General features: G+C 43.6%; 2 protein-coding genes across 5 annotated transcripts; one reads left to right on the forward strand and one right to left on the reverse strand.

Annotated features, from left to right (window-relative positions):
- The first annotated feature begins 34 nt into the window (after nt 1-34).
- sh3glb1a (SH3-domain GRB2-like endophilin B1a) lies at nt 35-9,796 on the forward strand. Of its 2 annotated transcripts, XM_028966555.1 has the most exons (11): nt 35-252; nt 1,196-1,337; nt 2,198-2,326; nt 2,780-2,913; nt 3,597-3,689; nt 3,944-4,033; nt 4,852-4,875; nt 7,198-7,287; nt 7,402-7,502; nt 8,289-8,511; nt 8,623-9,796. In XM_028966555.1, the coding sequence occupies exons 1-11, from the start codon at nt 190-192 to the stop codon at nt 8,728-8,730; spliced, it is 1,197 nt and encodes a 398-aa protein (XP_028822388.1). In that variant the 5' UTR covers nt 35-189; the 3' UTR covers nt 8,731-9,796. The 2 variants fall into 2 exon arrangements, with proteins under 2 accessions (XP_028822388.1, XP_028822386.1); XM_028966553.1 differs by lacking the exons at nt 3,944-4,033; nt 4,852-4,875 and having other exon boundaries at nt 38-252.
- nrros (negative regulator of reactive oxygen species) lies at nt 7,638-20,478 on the reverse strand. 3 transcript variants are annotated; one of them, XM_028966552.1, is made up of 7 exons: nt 20,046-20,249; nt 19,337-19,445; nt 17,078-18,894; nt 10,983-11,397; nt 10,641-10,746; nt 8,713-9,290; nt 7,638-8,557 (listed from the first exon to the last, which is right to left on the reverse strand). In XM_028966552.1, the coding sequence occupies exons 2-4, from the start codon at nt 19,430-19,432 to the stop codon at nt 11,106-11,108; spliced, it is 2,205 nt and encodes a 734-aa protein (XP_028822385.1). In that variant the 5' UTR covers nt 19,433-19,445; nt 20,046-20,249; the 3' UTR covers nt 7,638-8,557; nt 8,713-9,290; nt 10,641-10,746; nt 10,983-11,105. The 3 variants fall into 3 exon arrangements, with proteins under 3 accessions (XP_028822385.1, XP_028822384.1, XP_028822383.1); XM_028966551.1 differs by lacking the exon at nt 10,983-11,397 and having other exon boundaries at nt 7,641-8,557; nt 20,046-20,478; XM_028966550.1 differs by lacking the exons at nt 7,638-8,557; nt 8,713-9,290; nt 10,641-10,746; nt 10,983-11,397 and having other exon boundaries at nt 15,520-18,894; nt 20,046-20,478.
- Nucleotides 20,479-20,601: the final 123 nt, after the last annotated feature.

Here is a 20,601-nt window from a genome sequence, read left to right on the forward strand (position 1 = left end):
CACGCACTTCCCATAAAATGTCATGTCAGGCAGCAGGACCCTCCCTCCTGCAGCCTCCCACGACTCCTAATCGCGCCTCCAGCGAGCGACCGCCGGCCCGCCCGCTTCCTCCGTCTCCGCCCGGGCTGACTAAACATCGTCGGACTCTGCATGGACCCGCTGGCCGCCGACAGCTGACTCTTCGCCGGGATGGATTTTAACGTGAAAAGGCTGGCGGCGGACGCCGGTACCTTCCTCAGCCGAGCGGTTCAGGTGAAGCGTCGACTGCGTCCGACCGCCACCTCGCATCCGCAGAGTTACAGTTGTGATCGAGTCCAGCGTCGCCGCACTAGTAGTTTGTCTAAATGTGCAGTAAAATCCTCTAAAAATAAACTCTGTTGCTGCTATTTAAAGTAGCGCCGCCAAACTTTTGGAAAGTTGTGTCGCTAAAAAGAAAAGTTCGGCCGTCGTTGACTCTTATTAATTCCACGTCATCATTAAAGTGTAGTTTTTAAATATAGTTTTGGGGCTTAAAAGGGGGTTCAGGCGGCATACTCAGCACATCCGGACTCCCCTCTTTACGAAGCTGAGATTGCTGGTGCTAACAGGCTAATTGTTAGCAATACAGCTAACTAGCGCCTGTGGCTATAACTCGCGTCCATTTAATACCGCGCGGCGTCGTCAACGCGACTTGGTTCCAGGGAAACCCAGCAAAACAAGGGGTTTGCCTGGTATCACCGGGGGCTCCTGGCGTGGTTTTTATTTATTACTGTTGCCACAGTTCGCCGTCGTGCTAGCCCAGCTGTCTCGCAGTACGTGTGATGCTAAGTGGCTAGCTAACCATCAGTGCGCATTCGCCACTTTCCGCTTTATGATGCTCCGTGTCATTTCTTGTGGCGCTGTTGACATTCCCGTCTAGTTGTGAACTAGAACTGTGTCCAAAACGAGTTGAATAAAGTCAGTAGCGCTGTTGTAAATCTGGCCTTTTATGGCCAGCGACTCTGGTACATTTGAGAGCTTAAGCAATTTTGGCCCTTGTTCGTGCTGACAAGAGTAAACCCGAAATTGTCCCTCATTCTTAATGGTGCTACACACGTCATTTTTTTAGATCTTTCTCTGAGTGTACAAGATCCTCCACTGAACAAGAAAAGAAAGGCGTATTGTACTGTTAAGTTGCTGGGATTTGTAAACCAGTGTGTCCTTTTCACATCTGTAGTTTACAGAGGAGAAGCTTGGCCAGGCTGAGAAGACCGAGTTGGACGCCCATTTGGAGAACCTCCTGAGCAGAGCAGAATGCACCAAACAGTGGACGGAGCGGATTATGAAGCAGACGGAGGTCCTGCTGCAGCCGAACCCAAGTGAGCGGTGTTTTCCCTGATTCGCCCATCCCTTCCATAAAGCATCGGTGAGGGCCGCAGAGGGTGAACCTCTCTTGGTTTGTAGCAGTGAAAGACGCAGTGAGGTTAATTCGCCACGACAGATCCCTGTAGCGGCTGAGCTGCTCTTTGAGCTCAGGTGACTGGCGTTCTATCCTCACAACTGATTCGCTGAACCTCTAGCCTGCAGCAGATCGGATTCCAGCTTATCGAGGTTTCTTGATATCGGCTGATGAGGGCTTCAGCGTGGCGTCATCGCAGCTGTGGACCGTCCTCAGAGTTCACGCTATGCTGCCGCATTTCTCAGCCCTGAGACAGACGAGCACGCTCGTCGTGCTGCAGGGAACAGATCTTCACCACATGTCTGCTGTTTGGTTTCACGCACTCCCCTGGCCATTTCATGTTAAAGAAAACTTATTTGTGTGTGTGTGTGTGTGTGTATGTATGTATGTATGTGTGTGTGTGTGTGTGTGTGTGTGTGTGTGTGTGTGTGTGTGTGTGTGTGTGTGTGTGTGTGTGTGTGTGTGTGTGTATATATATATATATATATATATATATATATATATATATATATATATATATATATAAAACACGCTTCTTTCTTTCCTTGGTATTAAGTAATAATCCACAAATTTGATCCCTGTTATGCCTACAACAAACATGCTGTGGTAATAACAGCGAAACAGCTGCATCTTACTAAATGTGAGCCGGTTCGCCCCATTTCCATGTATACAGCATAATCCTGTTACTATCTGATGTGACGCTGGTCATGTAACACTGGAGCTTTGTCTCATGACCATCCATTTAAATCGAATTACCTCTCCCCCTTATTGTTACTTCAGATGTTAGAATAGAGGAATTTCTGTATGAGAAACTGGACAAGAAAGTTCCGACCCGGATGAACAACCACGAGTTGCTGGGCCAGTCCATGATAGATTCTGGGAATGAGTTTGGACCAGGAACGGCCTACGGTCAGTTTCAGAGCACCTTGTGACACTGGTTAATACTTGAGCTGTGCAGCATTTGTGTAACATAGAATTCTTCTTCTCTGTTCTGAACTTTTAATGGAATTATTTTGGACTGGAGCTGCAGCACCTAAACAGAGAGCTCATTTTTGGTGGTGCTGTCTAATTAAGGAATTCAGACCAGCTGCAATGTTGCATATTAAAGTTTCTTGTATTTATCTATTCAAGTATTTTATATGTGAAATGATCACAGTCACACTACTTCTCATCCTTTAACGTGCACACAGAAAAACACTATTTGTCACATTGAGACTATACCTTTCAGCTTTTTGTGACTTTGTGATTAGTTTTTTAAAAGGCTGCTGATTGATTTGGCCTCTTAGATTAATTCCAGAGCAAATTTTAAGTGATGATCGTGATGTTAAAAAAAGGCTCATTTGGCTCTGTGTGTGGTCACAGGCAACGCACTCATCAAATGTGGAGAGACGCAGAAGCAGGTTGGGAGCGCGGAGAGAGAGTTCATTCAGAGTTCAGCCAACAACTTTCTTACACCTTTCAGGAACTTTCTTGAAGGCGACTTCAAAACTATCCTGGTAAGATAAGTATTATTTCAGCATTTAAAGGTCCCCCTACTATGAAAATGTTTCTTTGTGAGATTATTTAACATTAATACTGTCTGGTCCTGCAGTGGCTAGAAATGGAGATAGCTTCGTCGTTCAGAGAGTGGCAGCTCAGACGATCAGTTTACCCCCCCCTTTCTCATGCTTTGTACGCCCAGAGAATCTCCCACCCCCTCCTCTTAAACAGTAACTCCACTGACCGTCATGGCTTCTTATAGTCCGAAGCATTGCAGTTGCTAGGTGATTATAAAAATAAAATTATCTGGGGGGAAAAAGCCGACCTGACTTCATGTTCGCATCAAACGTTGTGGTTGGTGAATGGGGTTGATGACGTAATTTCCGCGAATGGCCACTCACTTCTAAAGGCTGCTCTGTTCCTCATCTTGCCTCATCTTCACATTAATATTTAAAGCTACACACACTGAAATGTTCCATGGGAGATTTCAGTGTGGGACGGGTTCAAAGTCTCTATAATTCTGCAATTTTGATAGTCACAGTATTAGGGGAACACCAAGATTGATATAAAAGCAAAACAATTTTTAATAATAGGGGGCCTTTAAATTATAGTAATACTTGCGTGTTGATTAAGACACAGATATGTTCATGGTGGGTGATGCATGATTGGTGGCATGTCATCTATGTTTCATCTCTTTCAGAAAGAGCGGAAGCTGTTGCAGAACAAACGATTGGACCTGGATGCTGCCAAGACAAGACTAAAGAAAGCTAGAGTGGCCGATGCCAGAGCACTTGTTAGTATGCATTTTATTTTATGTTTTTGAGAATTTATGAGCTTCATTTGTCTTTGAAGTCACAGGCCAAACCCATAATTTCACAGTCCACAATTACGTCACAACTCCTTCCTAAGAATTGTGTGTTCCTGTTTCATAAGAAATGGCAGATTGCCAGCCTTGCTTTCTAACGGTCACTTTTTCCATTCTGCAATAATGTTTTTGTCTGCTTCCGTTTCTCTGTGCCCTTCTGCCATGTTCTCTGTCACCTCTAGTCTTTTAATGCAACCTCCCCACCTGGAGACGTTGGCTATATGGCCAGTTTCTCCTACATGGTGGACCTGTTCCATGTTAAGTGGCTGAAGGTTGGTCTGCTTCTGTCTTGTGTTCTTTCAGAGGTCAACTCCTGCCTTCTCTTGGTCAGGGTTTTAATACCTAACAAAATAGATGTAAACACCGACAGGAGAATTATTTCAGTTTTATCAGATCCTGTTCTGTTTAGCATCAAATGCTCGAGGCTTGAGATGCAGCGCTAAACTTAAAACATTTTTTTTAGTTCAAAAACAGAAGTAGTGGTTTGTGGGAAGGGTTTAAAATGACGTGTTTAAAATTCCACTAGGCTTCAGCATTAAGCATGCCGTTTCCAGGTCAGTGATGTCCAGGTTCTGCATTCTGAAACTAAACCTGACTGCGTCACAAAATCTGTATATGCTCGCCAAACCTAAGTTTTATCAACGCCAGGTATGCTAAGCCAGGGGCGTGTCCACAGGGTCACCCTGACTGGCCACCACCACCAACATGTTTAATGTTGTGCATACGTTGACTTTACGGTGATAAGTAAGCTGCGTAGAGAGAGCGCATAGCATCGCTTTGTCCTCCTCTTTTCCCCCGAATGTGTCCGGCTGGATTTTTAGAATTATCCGGGTGATTAAACATTCGCCCCATCGTCTGCTTCGACACGCATACTCGTGCTAGTAAAAGAAACGGTCTGTAGTTCAGAAATGTATAGTGCAAGTTTGAGCCGACATCCACTTGGGTCTCGATGCTCATAGCGAACTGTGAGTGTACCTGTGCTGTTTATGTGTCCCAAATGCAGTGTTGTTGAGTGATGTGTGCAGATAGGCATCTTTTGCTTGGTGCTGCTGCTCTAATTTGTGTCTTACTGTTTTCGACCGCTGAGCAGATGTGGGCAGAGGAAGTGACACAGGTAAGAGGAATGCTCAGCCCTGTTGGAACGGCCAGCGCCGTTCTTGGCAGTGGAGCGGGGTTAGGCCTAGCGCAAGCTGTTGAAGAGGTTGAGCTCAGCCTCTCTGCTTGGGCATCGCTCTTCTGCAGAACAATAGTGAAAAGCTGGAAGGAACTTTTTAAGTCCACACACCATTGTGGAATGTTGTGGCAACCATCAGTCAAAGTACACAAGAGCTTTCCTTTCATTATATACTAAATTACACTGTTTTCTCAAAAAGTTCATAGAGGTCTTGGCTGTCATGAATATGTGGGACCTCCATTAGTTTAATTTTATTTAATTTTCATTGTATCAAATTACTTCCTGACATTCCACAGTGTTGCGCATCAAACCAACTGATCTTTTGTGATCCTTATGTTATCCTGCAACTGATTGGTTGTTTTGAGGCATGTTAGGAACTGGTATTCTCCTTGCATCCTCACTCTGTAGATCCACACAATGCATCCACACTATGGGTGAGAAACTTTTGGAGACGTGTGACATGTACTCTCACCTCAGTGATGTTATGATCGCTATTGCAGCACAGTTGTCTGCGATGCAAGAATAAAGAAGAAAATGCCTCAAATTGCAACATTGACTAGATTTTTCTTAAGTTAATTAAACAATGTATACACATTTTATATAAGTATATAAAATGTGTGTGTTAAATATATGTGTACCAGTAATTAAATCCCTATATTTCGATGGAGACAGACCGTATAGGTCTTAAAGGTCCCTTGACATGAATTTTTTTTTTTGTTGTTTTTAGGTCTTAGTGGTCCCCCTAATACTAAATCTCTTTCCAAAAATCAGCCTCGGTGCAGAATTACAGCCACTTTGATCCAGTGCCACGATGAGATTTCCTTTGGGTGTGTGTAGCTTTAAATGCAAATGAGGAGGAGAGGCGGGACAAGGAGCAGAGCAGCCAATAGAAGGGAGCAGGCATTTGTGGGAATTACGTCGTCAACATCATTCACAGAAAAGGGGAGGTAACCTCTCCCTACCGGTTAAGGAAGCGGCCCCGTAATCAGAAGGTTGCCGGTTCGAATCCCGATCCGCCAAGGTGCCACTGAGCAAAGCAGCGTCCCCACACACTGCTCCAGGGTGCCTGTCATGCCTGCCCACTGCTAAGGGTGATGTGTTAAATGCAGAGGACAATTTTCACTGTGTGCACCGTGTGCTGTGCTGCTGTGTATCACAAGTGACAATCACTTCACTTTCACCTTATGGACATTCAAGATCTGACCACTCTCTGAATGGTAAAACAACCAACTCTCCTTCTCGACTCCTCACCAGTCTTTCCTGCTAGTTTTTTTCTGAAAATTAAAGTGATGCACAGCACACTGTGCACACAACCATGTGTCCTCTGCTTTTAACCATCACCCTTGGTTGAGCAATGGGCAGTCATGACAGGTGCCCGGGGAGCAGTCTGTGGGGACAGTGCTTTGCTCAGTGGCATCGGCATTCGAACTGGCAACCTTCTGATTACTGAGCCGCTTCCTTATCCGCTATGCCATCACTGCCCCAATATCTGCCTCTACAGATATGGCCTCTGCCTCTACAATATCAGACAGATCCGCCCTTATCTATCAACACAGGCCACCCAGATACTTGTTCAGTCCCTAGTAATCTCACAACTGTATTACCTCCTTCTAGCAGGTCTACCTCTGATGGCTCTAGACCAGCCACTCATCTAGACTCTTCTCTGTCTTTGCTCTGAGGTGGTGGAATGAACAGCACAGTCGCTGAGTATTTTCTTAAGACCTTCTTCAGAGAATACTTAGACTAATTTGTAGCTTTTTTTTTTTTTTGTAAGAAAACTACAACCGAGCGAATACAATGATTTGTATTCTTAGTTGGTGTCATAGCGAACCAGACATTGATTTGGCCATTGTGTTACAACGTGCTTTCATGTTACAAAGCACTCATTACACCTATTACCATTTCTAACCACTGCAGGAACTACTATTAATGTTAAATAATCTCACAAAGTGACATTTTCATGATAGGGGACCTTTAAGAATTAATTACTGTTAATTCATGGCAAAGTGTGCAGTTTAATTAGTTCTTTTTTTTTTTTTAAATAGATTGACAGCCCTAAACATCCAAATTGAAACTGGATTCCAGTTTGTCAATAATGTACATGGGAAGCATTGATCTGTAGTCCCATCCCTGCTCTGAGCTATGCTGTGATAGTCATTTTCACAGTCTGTCTGGTGTGCGGTGTTTTTGTCCCATTGGGTTCTGCGTTCTTATTCCTCACTGCCCTGACTCGTAATCGCTTCAGTGTTGGGTGTGTTTCAGGCTGAGCAGGACCTGAGGATAACTCAGAGTGAGTTTGACCGGCAGGCTGAGATAACAAGGCTGCTCCTGGAGGGCGTCAGCAGCACCCATGTAAGCACAGAATGCCTGAACGGCCAAGTCCCAGCATGCACCACTTCCATTTGCATAACAAACAAAAAAAATCTTTCTCCTCTCTTCTTTTTTCATTTTATGTTATTCTCCCAGGCACACCATCTGCGGTGTTTGAATGACTTTGTGGAGGCCCAGACTACGTACTATGCCCAGTGTTACCAGTACATGGTCGACCTCCAGAAACAATTAGGAAGGTGAGAAACAGCTCTCATCCCCTTTTATTTTTTTTCAAATAAAAAATAATCCATGCTATGCAGCACGTCTGAGGTTTATTAAGTGAAACATTGCAGCACAGCACATGTGCTCACCATGAAACCATCACCCTTGGTGAGCAGTGGGCAGCCATGAAAGGCGCCCGGCGAGCAGTGTGTCAGGACGGGGCGCTTTGGTGGGATTTGAACCTGCAATGGTCCGCTTTCTTACCTGCTAGGCCACCACTAGCGGATAAGGTTTTAAACTGTCAGGTTCATGAATAAGAAAGATCTGTGTCCCCACTGGGTCAATTAACAATCTTTGTGTCGGTCTGTTTTTAATTAAGCAAAGTCAACGTCCCAAGTCTGTCAACTCCCAAACTCCCCCAGGGAATTCAGCTCTTGATTACCGTAAATGACGTTGTGCTGTTGATTAGACCCATCAAAGGGTCTCTTTGCCATAAGACACTGTTCAAGGTTCTGGCTCAGTTTACTTTGGCGCACATGTACGGCTCATTTTCTTCTTCTTTCTGACCAGTGTCCTGTGCTGTCAGAGAAGACAGAGGAGGCTCTATCCTCCTGATATAAAGGCACATTATAAGTTACAACAGAAATGTAGTGTTCCGAATGGGCTACGGTGTTATTCCTACTAATGCTTGTTGGGGCACTAGATAATGCAGCTAATCAGTAGTTATCAGCCCCGAATTCTATTGGCTGATTGAAGTTGTTGCATGTTAACTGTGGTGTCCCACCATTACATTGACGATGGATCTGGTGTCTGTCGCCTAGTTTCCCCTCCACGTTCACCTCCAACAACAACCAGTCCTCAGTGAGCGGAGGAGCGAGCGTTTCAGTGCCAACGATCCCGGTTTCAGCTTCCCTCCCCGCAGCCCCGGGCCGGGCCTCCTCGGCCTTCAACGAGCTGCGGAGCACCAGCGGCAGCCGCAAGGCGCGCGTCCTCTATGACTACGACGCCGCGGGGAGCAGCGAGCTCTCCCTGTTGGCGGACGAGGTTGGTCACCGGTCGTTCGTCACAAGACCTTCTGGCCATATGCCACCTTAATGAAGGAAATGAGACGTAATCGGGTTATGTGCAAGCGGCCCGTGTTCTCCCGTGTTTCAGGTGATCCTGGTTAACAGCGTGCCCGGCATGGATTCGGATTGGCTGATGGGGGAACGTGGCAACCAGAAAGGTAAAGTGCCAATCACCTACCTGGAACTGCTGAACTGAACGTGTGGAGAGAAGGAGGGAGTCCTGAGTCCTCAGTCCTGACACAGCTGCAGCACAAGCATCCACATTTCTGCCCTGATCCTATATTTATAATAACAGTTTTAATAATAATATCATGTATGCAAAAGATGTTTTATGAGCTGCATTTTCCATCAGCTGATCAAGAGCTCTTCTGAACCGACACACTCTCGTTCTCCCAAACTGTTTACAGACTCATTTGCTTAGCTGTTTTTAATATAAGTGCTTAAGATGTGATATGACTGCCAGTTGTCCCCTCTATAATAAGGGGCAACTTTTTTTAACAATGTTTTTTATATATATATTTTGCTGAAAGGAAAAAAAAAAAATTAATCAGCACTTGAACATCATTCTGAAAGTTGATTTCAGAAAGGAAAAGACAAGTCTTAGCTTTTGTGTTGTATGGCCTCAGGTTTGCTAAGCGCTCGCCACCTTCAGGGTGGTAGAGAATGGCACACGTTCCTGTATTAAATCCTTGTTTTTTTTTTTTTGGCAAGGCTTCAGGGATGACGCCATCAGTATTTTAAAATGGATCCGCCAGCCTGTTATAATAAAGAGAGGTGCGTCAGCAGGGATGGATGATAAATTGTGTTAAGGCCTGTCTGGCTCCAGGATAATGGGCCTGTGCTTCAGACATGGCTTAATAGGTGTTACTCCCCTGTTTGGCTGGCCCTCTAAATAAAGGGCCTTTCGTCCACACATAGTACTTTATTTAAAAGGTTCCTTCATTCTGGGATTGTTCTTTGTTGATAATGCAAGAGCTTCATATTTACTGGAACAGTGCCTTAACTTGTCTTTGCACCGCGATTGTAAAAATACGTGAGCGATTCTGTAATACTGCTGAAAATGAGAGTTGGTAAACAGTACTAACATTAGAACAGACAGATCAGACGTCATACCCGCAATTTCCTTTTTGTTTTTGGTGAATTTTATAACAGCTTGGAGAAGACTTTTTATCAGCTTTGTTGTAATTGTTTGGAATGTCTCCATAGATTTATAAAGAATGTAAGCTTCATTATATAATAAAGACCTTCACGGTATAACCTTTTATCATGCGTTTGTGGTTTTATTTCACTTTTTGCCCAGCAGAGGTCATCATGCAGTTTGGTTTACCTGGGGTAAATGCATGTAAAATACTCATGTCGTTTTATCAGAACATGTATAATCCAACAAAGGATGCTGTACTGTTAATTGTTCAGGAAAGTTCACGAACAACCCTACTCACATTAAGTTATGGATGTTGTTATTTACATGAGTGCTTTTTATTTGCTTTGAATTTTAATGAAATAAGTAAAAGTTGGTATTCCTAATAATGTATGAAAAGAGTTAAAAAAAAAAAAGTTCATTAGTTAAATATTTATTACCCCCAAAATTTAGGCAAAAACGGGGATAGTCAAAAAACGCCAGTAGCGGGTGTTTCCACCATTTGCCGCAATGACAGCTTGACAGCGACGTCTCATGCTCCTCACTACCCTCATGATGATGTTCTGAGGCAATGCGTTCCACTCTTCCACAAGTGCTACATGCAGTTCTGCCAGGTCACGTGGGGGTAGGGTACAATCATTCAGTCTCTGCTTCAACTGGTCCCAGACGTGCTCTATGGGGTTCAGGTCAGGGGACATTGATGGCCATACCATATGAGGCACTCCAACTTCGAGAAGTCGAGCTGTGACAATTCTGCCACGATGTTTTGGAGCATTATCATATATGAACAGAATTTTAAGGGTGTGCTGGCGGAATTGGGGGATGATGATGGTTTCTATATCTCTGAGTGACTGAGCCATGTACAGTAACCAGATCTTATTTGCTCTGACTGGTGATGCCCAGACTGTTGCACCTCCTCTATCAAAGCAAACCCTGGGGACCATGTAGAACCTCAGCGTAACGCTTACCTCGCCTTCTCCAGCAACACTGATGACACCTGACGGTAGACCTGGTCACATGGTCTTGTGCCCACTGCTAACGTTCACTCCGGGGTCTTGGTGTCAGTGGATTCACCTGCATTCAAGCCAAAGTGGTGGAGTCGGTTGTGAATGGCTTGTCTGGAAACCCTAGTACATTTACATTTACATTTACAGCATTTATCAGACGCCCTTATCCAGAGAGACTTACAATCAGTAATTACAGGGACAGTCTCCCTGGAGCAACTTAAGGTTAAGTGTCTTGCTCAGGGACACAATGGTAGTAAGTGGGATTTGAACCTGGGTCTTCTGGTTCACAGGCGAGTGTCTTACCCACTAGGCTACTACCACCTAGTACCCCTCGCATCTCGTAAACGGGCCTGCAGCTGTGTGGCAGTTGCATAATGATGTGAGTACATAGGCCCTTAGGTACTGGTCATCATTGTGGCCTGTCACTCATGGGGCTCCACTCCCGGGTCTGTCAGGAACTCTGCCAGTAGTTCTGTGTCTTGATGCAAGTCTGCTGAAGATACTTTGAGACACATCAAGTTCATGGGCAACATCTGACTGCCTGCCACCGACCCGAAGGCGCGCCATGGCCAGGTGACGCTGTGTGTTCATGACCGTTTGACTGATGAACGTGGAATGACTTACTGACAATACCAGATTTTTATACCCACAGAATGTTGAAATTGATGCCACATTGAGAACGGTTGTCTCTTGGTATTGACCCCAGTATAAGGCACACCTGTACACAATGAGACCATTACATGGGTAACAAAAAAATGAGGTGTGTCTATCACCCAAAACAAATGCCTCCTTATCTAAAAAATGTCCGAAGTGAACCAGACACTGTATGCATGACGTACACAAAGTCTCTCACCATATCTCACCATAACTTATATAAACTTCAACAGCTCCATCAAAAGGGCTGCCACTTTTCTGTCATTTCTGTGGTGGTTGCTACCTAATCCAATATTCTGATTCGATGGATTTAAATAAATAATAAATGTTTCTATATTAAACTGAACCTTTCGTGGTAATGTAATTATGAATAGTCTTTGTCAAATATGTTATTAAGTTGTTTTTTGACATAAATTTTTGATGTATTTGTATGTTTAAAAGTGGCCACATAACCAACATAAGAGTGAAGTCCTCAAAATTCTTTCAATAATTCCGGGCAAGTTTCTTTGACGTAGTACTCAGTTATGACAGTGTACGGAACAAGAGCTCTTTTGTTGAAATTCATTTTAGTAAGAGTATCAGTCTCTAATTACAATGTGGCAGTGGTGGCCTAGCAAGCAAGGAAGCGGACTCGTAACCGCGGGTTCAAACCCCGAACCGCCAAGGTGCCACTGAGGTCCCCACATACTGCCGCCTGACACCGCTTCCTTCTGCTCACTAAAGGTGATGGATTAAATGCAGAATTTTTTTGTGTGCACCACGTTCAGTGCTGTGCATCACAACGACAGAAACTCTTTCGCTTCACTTTCACCCCATATCGTTCATCTAATGGACCATTGTCCCATAATTATATATTATGATGATGCGCGAGTTAAATATAAGTCAGTTGTCGCTTCTGACGTTTGAGATACGAACACAGAAGGGCTAAAGAGGAAGCGAAGCAGCACATTGCCAAGCACTTCCTGTGCTGTGGCTGGGAGGAGGTCCCTCCTGCTGTCCATTACTCAGCCCCACATGCCTAGCTAGGGGGGCCTTGCTGGGCCAGTTCCTTCCCAAAAATACAAGCCCTTAGCACGCACCAGCAAACAGGCCTGGAGCTTCCGCTCAGTAAGGGGCCACATGTGTCTCCTGGTTCTCTCTTTTTTGCACAGGCAGCAGTTTCTCAGGAGCCATTTTTAAACAGCGTTTCAATATAGGGAACCTGCAACTGACAAGATGAAAAAAGAGCGATTTCAACACAAGCAAACAAAAAAAAAAGTGGTGGCATTTGTTCGTTGCTTTAATGCCTTTGTTGGGTACGTTGTATGGTGTTAACTTTATGCCTGTTGGCTAAATGTGTTTCTTAAGGCACTAGGACATGCCACAGCAACTCAAACATATTGGCATCCGGGGGAACTTATAAGCCATTCAAAACCTTCAAGTCTTTGCCATGTTCCTCAAACTATTACCATAAACACCATCACTGGCTTGCCACCTGTCCACATTTGGTTTGAATTAACCACTGCATGCCTCTGGTTGCTGCAAGCCATTCAAATCTTTACACTTTTTTTGCTGAACTTATGAACTTCAAGAACTGACTGGTCACTAGAGTATTGTGCAAACGTTTTAGGCAGATATTAAAGAAATGCTGTAAACTAAGAATGCTTTCTTAAAAATCGAAATAATATACAAATAATAGTTTTAACAATGTACAAAATTCAAAGTGAATAAACCAAAAATCTAAATCAAATAATTATTCGATGTTAATATCCTTTCCCTACAAACCAGCATAATTTCTTATATATATATATATATATACTTGCAGAGAGACAGGGAATTTGTAGGATTGTATTTGGTCGTATGATTGACCAGTTACACCAAACAGGTGCAATTTCATATAAAAGTTGAAACACAGTCATTCACTGAATCAGACTCTTTCTGCATTGGAAAGCACTTTTTGTAATGTTTCATATTTAAATTTTGCCAATTTGGCTTGCATCTATGTAAGCTTCTTGGAAGATGGGAGTTTGCATGGGGGGTAATTACTGATTGTAAGTTCCTCTCTGTAAAAAAGGTGTCTGATAAATGCCATTAATTTAAATGTAAAGACTTTGTGATGAATGAATCGCAGTTGACGTGAAAACAACTCCTACAGATGAATAATGTCGTGCTGTACATGTTATTTAAACAGCATCCTGATTCATGATCTCAGTTCCAGTTTTGTCTAAAAATGGCCTTCTCGGTTTTCAAAAAGATGCACTGACATGGCTTAATATGGAGTTGAACTACTGAGTCAATGTTCTGTGGAAAACTGCCAAATGTGGGGCAGAAATAATGGAACGTACCACAGGAAGTAAAACAGAGAAAACAACATCACTCCACAGCTTCTTGTGTGGTGAACTTAGGGCATTTTTCTCATAGCGGTCAAAACTTGCTGACTAATACAAGATGATTGGGCCCTCCTTACTCCTCCTTTCTTAATGACAGAAAGTGTGAGTAATCAGAAAAGTGCACTTTAGTAAAAGCACCTAATTAAACTTCAAGATTAAAAGTAAATAAGTAAAAAGTATCAAACTCATGGTTTGAGTCCTAGTGAACCAGAACTGATTACTTCATTGATGGTAACATGAAAGCACGTTGTAAGTCGCTCTGGATAAGGGCGTCTTCCAAATGCCATACATGTAAATGTAAAGTAGGTATGAAAGTATGAAATTAAAATTGCTTGATGCTGCAAAGCATTCAACTAGTAGCAGTTGCAAGCGATCTCAAGTGATGATTTCAAAGGTTAAGGTTCTTGTCCAATGTTACCTCGCTTTAGCAACATGTGCAACACAACTACCTGCAAACCTACCAGCTTTACATGCCAATTTCTGCAAGACTGTAATATCTTAATTAGAAATATTTTTAAACCCCTCTATTAATTGAACTTGCTAAATTGCAAACATATAGTAAATAAATGATATAGTAAATATAGTAAATAAATTATATGTACTACAAATGTATTGGCAGTAATTTGATTTAAAAATCATGTGTTTGTTCTAGCCACCATCACAAACACGGCGGTATGACATGGTTGTGAAATCTGACATTATTTCATATATTTTGTATACAACTTTAACAGCCCATCGACCTGTGTCACCTGGAATGGAATTGCAAATTTGTGCATATCTTTTTACGCTTTTGAGAGGCAGTGGTGGCCTAGCGGTTAAGGAAGCGGCTCCGTAATCTGTGGACCAGGAGTAACATGCATGTTCATTTTACACTAAAATATTCAGGTCCAAAACTGATTAAATATTTTCTCACCACAGTATTGACAATATTTTACAGCAAATGGGTAAGAGTAGGATCACTGTTAGTGGCAAATCACAAAATTTTAACAAACCAATGTTTATGGCAATGACTGTGTCTGGGAAAGATCCTGAAGCTATCTGTACCACATGGTGTAAATAATGTTTCACCATGGGGGGGTCTGTGTGAAACATTATACACGGTATACAGTGTATACTGTTGTACTGACAATAAACCAATCTTGAATCTTGAATCTTGGTCCAACAAACAAAAACACCAGGTGATAACATTGGTGGCGTGGACCTTTAACATACTCCTGAATCAAATACATATTTCTCAGCAAATCACTTAACTGACCAGAAAAGGACAAAGAACAGTACTTAGAGTGCCCAGTGAAGAAACTGAAGAAGACTATGAACCACCAAGCAAAATGAGGATCCTACATCCAGAGCCATCTCTGCAGGGACCAGGAGCCACACACATGCCATGGATGGTGGACATCAAACATGCAGAAAACATGCTGAAATACGAGTTACAAGAATGCAAGATGCTTCATCAGCATCATCACTGCGAAAATGAAAACATGCAACTGTCTTGTTTTTTTTATTTTAATAACACTCTACAGACATAATTTATTAAATCCTTTTAATTCATTCATTTTGGCTGTGTCATTACACTAAAATGGCTGTTCATTTATTCTAAATTGGTAGGTAATCACCAAAAAAAACCTTTTTTTCCTTCCTGGACAAACATCTCACTAATTCATGGGTCATCACTCTACTGTGCGCAGCCACTTGTATTGTCTTAGATGCTTTTTGAAGGTTGCTCTGTACGTAACACACTGTGTCAAACTGAATTGATGTGTGAGCGCAGTGAAAATGCAATCAGACCCCACAAGCGGTTAATAAGTCAATGACTCTCCATGAAGCATTCATTTATTCCCAAGTATTGTAAAAAATACTACATCGTGAAATAATTGTTACAAACAAACATAAAAAATGTTGCCGTATGTGTACAGGTGGCAGCTCGGCCTCTTGAGAAAGCGCTCCAGTTTCTCTTTCTATCCCCCGCTATTGCTCGATTCTCTCTCTCTCTCGCTCTCTCTCTCTCTCACATACTCTGTTTCAAACCACCCTGACCCAGAGCATCACCACAGTGGTATTATGGTTACGCTCTGGTTTAACCTGCATGCTTTGCATTTCATTTTCTGGAGCGCAATGACAGCGCCTTCCAGGACTGCAGAATGGACATGTTCGGGGGGGGGTCTGCACACAATCCTGCACACATCACTAGACAATGCAAAACCAATAACCAAGGTCCTCTCTCACTCTTGATATCACTGCGGTATCACTGTGGTCAGTGTGGAGGGCGTGGATGCTTGTCCTTGGCCACACTGGATTATTGCCACTGGAAGGCCAGAAACACTGATCTAGATGGTGGGTCGATGGTTTGAAAAATGAGAATTCTGGGCTAACGTAGTGGTGTGAACCTAGTAAAAACTATGTGCCACCAGGTTGAGGTTACAGATGTTGGACCCCATAGGCTTTGAAGCAAGAGCCTCTGTAGAACACCACCAACCCCATCTAATTCTTCTCTCTGACATAGAAATGGGCAGTTAATGTAGATCTCATCAAAACAGGAAATTTCAAGTTTCCTCTGCTGCTTTTAGCCACAGTTTGCATCACACGACTTCTGCGAACACACACATTGACACATGTGAAAGCACACACACACACACACACACACACGTCCTTCTGTGCAAACCCTTCCTCAAGCCACATGATGCATTTGTTGCAACCGCACGCTCGTGTTAATGCCATGGGACCAAAACTTGATCTTATATACGAGTGTGTGATTCTGGTGGTTGAAATTCTCAATACTTAAATGACAGTTCAAACCTCTGAGCTCTCAGCTTGAAAACACGGGCTATATAAGGAAAGAGACAATGAGATGGATTACAATACTACAAGCATTGTGACGTTCCAAAATGAATTTTAAAAAGGGCACTTTTATTACCATTTTGACCAGTTTTCTTGGCCCAGGCGTGCAAACCTTCGACCATGTAGGAATTACTTCTGCTTTAGCTACAAACATATTCAAAACTTACCCTTCACACAGTTTGTATACCCTAAGTTAACGCACACCTATCAGTCAGTCAGAATCAAGTATCGAGCTTTATGTTTTCTATGTGGAATACTAAAGCAAAAAATTCTAAATGACAAAAAAACAAACATGATAAAAAACCATGGACAACTATGACACTTCAGTAGTAGCATTAGAGTTTGGTTTGAAGAGGCAGGCTTTTGTCTGTGTGGCTGAACGTGTAAATGCTTGTGTGAGCGTCTATGCGTGTGTGTGTTGGCCTCCAGCATTTGGTCTTGATGACCTTAGGTAACAGCCTGGGCTTGAAGGAGAGCAAGAGTATCACCGAGATGCCCAACAAGGAGATTAATACCGTGGAAAAGAGTAAGACATACCACCAGATTGATTCCTCATCGCTGTCAACACACAGGTGCTTACTGAAATGAACAACATTATGTGTAATCCTTTGTGTCTGGTCAACACATGTAACATCTGCTTGGTCCTCAATTTGAACACCAGCTTTCTGGAAGGTCCAGAACCAGCCCAGCTGGCAGCAGTTGAACGCATTGCCCTTGACAAATACAGACAACAGCTTGTTGCCTAGTGAGTCTGCCTGCGTGGAGCTGATAGTTGTGAGTTTGTTGTCCCTCAAGTCCAGACGCCTCAGATTAAGGCTTAGAAGGGATTTGGGTAGCTGGGAAATTGAGTTTTTGGAAATGTCTAAAGACCTCAGTTGTTGAAAGGGGGAGAGGTCAAGGTCCTGCAGGTTGGTGTTTCCCAGCCCCAGATGCTGTAATGTTCTGCTGAGGCTGGTCAAAGAGTCTTGCCTTAAACGGAGATTTTCATTATTCGACAGCTCAAGAACCGTGAGTGGAGTACCTTCAAAAGAGGACGGTGGGAGCTCAACTAGGTTGCACCCTGCCAGATGAAGCTGTCTCAGGGAAACGATGTTCTTCCAGAACACACAGTCTGAATAAGCCAAACTGCTCTCTTGTCCGGGTTGGCACAATCCCAGGGTGTTGTAACTGAGGTCCACCATACTAATGCTGGGAAGACCAGAGAAGATCCTGGATGGTAACTTCTGAATATTGTTCAGACTAAGGTTCAGATGGGTGAGGTTGTTCAACTCCTTGTCAGTTCCTTGGTCAGCATGGAGCTCAGTCACTCTGTTGTTGCTCATGTCCAACTCATACAGAGTCACCGGCAACTCCCCTGTGCTGAGATTCACTGACTCCAGACAATTTGTTCTTAACCTCAGATGGTGAAGATTAGGCATTTTCTGTAGGAAACCTGAAGGTAAGTTGACCAACAGGTTGCTACTCATATCCAACATCTCAATTGATGATATGTCACCTTGTATCTCATCCCAAAGTTGGGCGGTGACATTGCTCACATTGTTCCCAAGGTTGTAGAAGTCAACGGTGGTTGTCCAATTAGGTGTGGTGATGTTTGTGAGATTGTAGAATCTGATCTGGTTTTGGGAAAGCAGCAAATTACGGAGACGACTGTGGGATGGCAGGAAGGGAAAAAAATAAAGCTTGTTGTCTGACAAATCAAGAGTTTCCAGCTGGAAGTCCTCTTCCATGTCAGGATTGGAGATGAACCACTCGATAAAGTTATGACTGGCATTCAGAACTACCAACTGGGTCATCTCAAATTTCACCAGACAGGGGAGGTAGTTGAAGGCCAGGTTGAGTCTGTGGAGTTTCTTGAGGTGATCGAAAGCCCCATCAATCTCATACAGCATGTTCCTCTCCAGGTTCAACTCTTTAAGCTGGTGAAGAGCACTGAAAATAGAGTTGTCCAGCCTGGAGAGTAAGTTCCTGGACAGAGACAAATATTCCAGAGATGTCAGGTTCTTTAAGAGTTCAGATGCCATATCTTCTGTGATGAAGTTGCCTGATAGATCCAGGGTCCTGAGTCTGGACAAGAAGCGCATTGACTGGGCAGTGTACTCATAGTCAATAGAAAGATTATTCTCAGCTAGATTAAGGTTTTCTAGGAGAGGAGAGTCCTTAAAAACATCTATGTCCACTCTTTCAATATGGTTCTGTCCACAGTTGAGGGTCTGTAAAAGTGGGTAGTTGGAAAGAGAGCCATCAGGTAGCTTTCTAATAAGATTGCTATTGATGTTGAGCTCCTCCACATTTTCTGGCAAGTTCCTTGGTACTGCAGCCAGCTGAAGATGACCACAAAAAGCCATCCTTTGAACCTAAAATTGAGGAAAACAAAGAAAATCTGAAACAGTCTAATAATAGCAACAGGAAAAGGTCTTTATATCTTGTGACACTACTATTCTGATTTACGACTATGACAAAATCTAATACAGGAACGGTATTTTGAAACAAAATATAAATCAAACATAAAGCGACATAATCGCTTTACCTTCATGGCTGCTCTGCAAGCTACTGTATTATCATCATCATACTAATAATGAAATGATCGCTAATGTGAGAGAAATAAAAGCAGCCAACAAGTGTTGGAACTTTTTCAACTTCATGTCTTCAGGTTCATTCACTTTTGTCCAATACAAATTGGCTTGTATTGGAGATGTGAACTCTTTGCCTGGTCTGGTATAATATAGAAAAAAATGTAATTCTACTGCATGTCAATTTTTCCCCGTTTTACGAACACATTTAAAAGCAGCAACTTACCGTTCTGCAAGGGCCCACCCGAGGGTGGCAGGAGGTTGGCATCGGGATCACCAGGGCGACACAGAACAGGGTAGGGAGAATCTTGAAGGCCGGCATCTTACCATATTCGCTGCAGTGAACAGAAGACATTAATGTCCCGCCAGAGGACACCGACACAGCCCCCTTGATCACACGCTGCTCTTACCACGTACCGGCCCACCCGAGGCCCGAGGAAATCAGTCTCTTATATTTACATAAGTCACCAACATGTTTCCACATGTTTCCTACTCTGACATGTATTAACCCCTTAAAATGTTCATTATAATGACTAATGTAATTATAGTAATAATGTAAAAAAAATAGTAATATAGTATAGTGATAAAAAAAACATTGTTTCTTCTCACATGACTCTAAATTTCTACTCTGACATGTATTAACCCCTTAAAATGTTCATTATAATGACTAATGTAATTATAGTAATAACGTTAAAAAAAATAGTAATATAGTATAGTGATATAGTAATAAAAAACCCATGGTATCTTCTCACATGACTCTAAATTGGACTCTCAGATGATGGTGATGTGCGTGATGAACCAGGATAGTCGGAGACGGGTTCGCGGCATCGTTCCGTGCGTGTTCGCTGCGGTGCCGGGTTCGCGTCGACCACCCCCCCCCCCCCCCCCCCGCCTCCCCGCCGCGCTCGGCGGTGCGACACCTTGCGTGGACTTACTCCAGCGGTCGGGCCGTGGTCCTCCGCGCGACTGCCACCTCGGACCCGCACCATGTCGTCCCCCGCCCCGCCGTGCACGCAGACGCGGCCGGGACGCGCGCCTGTCCGCGGTGCGCGCCTCGCTGCGCCGTGTTTGCGGAAGCAGGCGGCGGAAACCGTGTCACATGCAGCCTTCTGCCGAAGATGGTTCGAGTCTGCTGATGGAGGGCCCGGGTTTTAACGCATCAAAGTGGTCACCTGCGTGCAACGCGTGCGGTCCATTGAGGTCCATTGTTTTGCCATTAACCACAATTTCGTATTTAAGCCAAACCAAAAAAAAAAAAAGAAGAAGCATGCAACAAGAGCATTAAGAAGAAACTCGGGACTGTTTCATGCAGCAATCCAGCGTGTGCACGGGCCACTGGAACCCACAGAGTGGGGCGACGCCCATTCTGCCCACTGCTGGTTTGTAGCTCATCAGACAGCAGCAGAGAGGAAACCGCCCTGAGCTCACACCCTTCCTGCCTCAAGTCGCAGCACTGTCACTTCTGCCCCCAGCAACTGTCAGCTGCTGCTG

This window comes from Denticeps clupeoides, chromosome 2 (genome assembly GCF_900700375.1).
Source record: "Denticeps clupeoides chromosome 2, fDenClu1.1, whole genome shotgun sequence".
Classification (NCBI taxonomy): domain Eukaryota; kingdom Metazoa; phylum Chordata; class Actinopteri; order Clupeiformes; family Denticipitidae; genus Denticeps; species Denticeps clupeoides.